General features: G+C 34.1%; 1 protein-coding gene across 1 annotated transcript in view; it reads left to right on the top strand.

Annotated features, from left to right (window-relative positions):
• LOC106474178 (CD109 antigen-like) overlaps positions 1-2,049 on the top strand; it is a gene marked incomplete at both ends in the record, with an annotated part of 37,774 nt that overhangs the window by 13,902 nt on the left and 21,823 nt on the right. The window contains 3 exons of the mRNA XM_013934870.1: positions 628-754; positions 1,356-1,580; positions 1,770-2,000. Coding sequence (XP_013790324.1) covers positions 628-754; positions 1,356-1,580; positions 1,770-2,000 — 583 coding nt within the window. The remainder of the gene's footprint in view (positions 1-627; positions 755-1,355; positions 1,581-1,769; positions 2,001-2,049) is intronic.

Genomic DNA, 2,049 nt, shown 5'->3' with positions numbered 1-2,049 from the left:
AGCACAAGATAATTAGTGTGCGGACCATTTTCATTTATATAGTGCTCTGTGAACACAGATTAATTGGCATAAATCAGTTAAATGAGGAAAAATTAGGTGTCTATTTACTTGTGACCACTCAGTGTATATATAATGGCTAACAGAATAAACCCCAGTTTTCGTACACTAAAAATGTAAACCGCCACCGTGATATATACATATATACACGATGTTTCATCAGTTTTGAGCAAAGAAACAAAATCACACGTGTATATATATAAAATAAACATTTAGAAGTTTTTTTTTGCAAAATCCACTCTAAATCCTAGTCGTCATCTTAAAGTCATAACGGATATTGTCTGTGATAATAGTTCCCTAATGTGTTGGAGATATCCCATCTACCAGACAATTTGGGAGCTATTACCAAGACAATATTAAGGTAACGACAGGAATTTTCACTGGATTTTGCAAAAAAACGTCTTAATGCTTATTTGATATTAAGTTCATTATTGTTTTATAGTGCTGATTTTAATTGTCTATTAACAATTAATGTAATTAATGTTAATAATAGTATTGAAGCTATCTATTTTATTATATATATATATATATATAGTCTCTCTATAGATTTAACAAATTTAACTTCTTTAGCTACACAGGGGGATCGCCAGTGTTCGGAAACTTGACTTTAACAGCAAAGGTGGAGCCGTTAGACAAAGATGCTAGTAATTTTGAAAATCTGGTTCATCTATCGCAGATTCAACAGGTCTTCCATACCGTACGTTATGTCTTTTATTTCAAATAAAACTTGTATCTTTTTGAGTCGTGTCAAATAAAAATAGCAGCAAAAGTTAGTACACTTTCTGTTTATGATCGTCATATTCATATGTAGTTTCTTTATAATTAATATAAGTTACGTTTAAGTTTGCCTACATAGTTTAAGTGTCAAGTTAGATACTGATTTTAATTTGTCTTTTAATAAAACCTATTAAATTGTGCTATCTTATCATGGACGGGGATGGCCCTGAAATAGAAATCAGGATTTCGAAGCTGGCGAGCCGGATTCGAATTCGTTCGATACTGCACATGGTGGGTCGTAGGGTAATGTTGACTGGCCTTTTATCTTCTGGTCAGTAGTTCAGAATTTGGGACGGCGCCATATATCCTTAAAATGTTTTCCCATAAATACAAAATACACATTGTTCTGGTAATTCTTTAACTAATATTATAACTTCTAGAAACGTCTACAAAATTTAGGCCGGTTCAGAATTGCAGTATGAATTATCAACGTATCTAGTGTTTTAAGTTTACCTGTTAAACTTGTAACTGTTTTATTAACGATGTAAGTACACACTAACTTCTTGTCTTTCTTTTTTTAGTTTGAAGGTTCGACTTTCTATCGATTCAACATGCGAGAACTGGTCCATCTTGTTTCAAAGTTAGAGACACCGAAAGTTTTAGTGACGGCTTGTGTTGGTGAAACTCTGTTAGACCGAGTTCAATGTGGATTTGCCGAAACCGTCGTCTTTAACTCCAGTATCAAATTAAAGTTCCTTGGCTCTTTCCCTCAGGTCTTCAAGCCGGCTATGCCTTTCAAAGCTTATGTAAGATCTATGCAGATATGGTTTTAGAATAGCTGCAATTACTATTGGCGTATATAGACTGGTGAAGTTTTGAAACATTTTGGATCTACCTATCTGTTATGACTACTATATTTTAAATAGTTTGTCAATACTTATTTGAAATTTGTTTCAAAATTAACAGAAATGTTTTTTAATAATTGTTTTGGCTAGCTTGCTGTATCCTACCGTGATGGGTCAGAACTGCCACCGTGGCGCTTGTCCAGTCAAAAGCTAGATATCATGCCTACTTTGACCATGAATAATGGAGGTTCTCAAAAACTAGACATCAAGCACGAGCTCGTATCGCCCGTGCGTCCTGGACTTTGGGAATTGGAGGTGGACCTACGAACAGAACTAGGAGGAAAAACACTATTAAACAGCATTAAGTCTCTTAGTGTAGAGGTATCTGATGATTCAGTTGATAAATATCTATTGAAATATGTAGTTAAAG

This window comes from Limulus polyphemus, unplaced genomic scaffold, assembly GCF_000517525.1.
Source record: "Limulus polyphemus unplaced genomic scaffold, Limulus_polyphemus-2.1.2 Scaffold6917, whole genome shotgun sequence".
NCBI lineage: Eukaryota > Metazoa > Arthropoda > Merostomata > Xiphosura > Limulidae > Limulus > Limulus polyphemus.
This window is presented reverse-complemented; position numbering and strand designations above follow the sequence as displayed.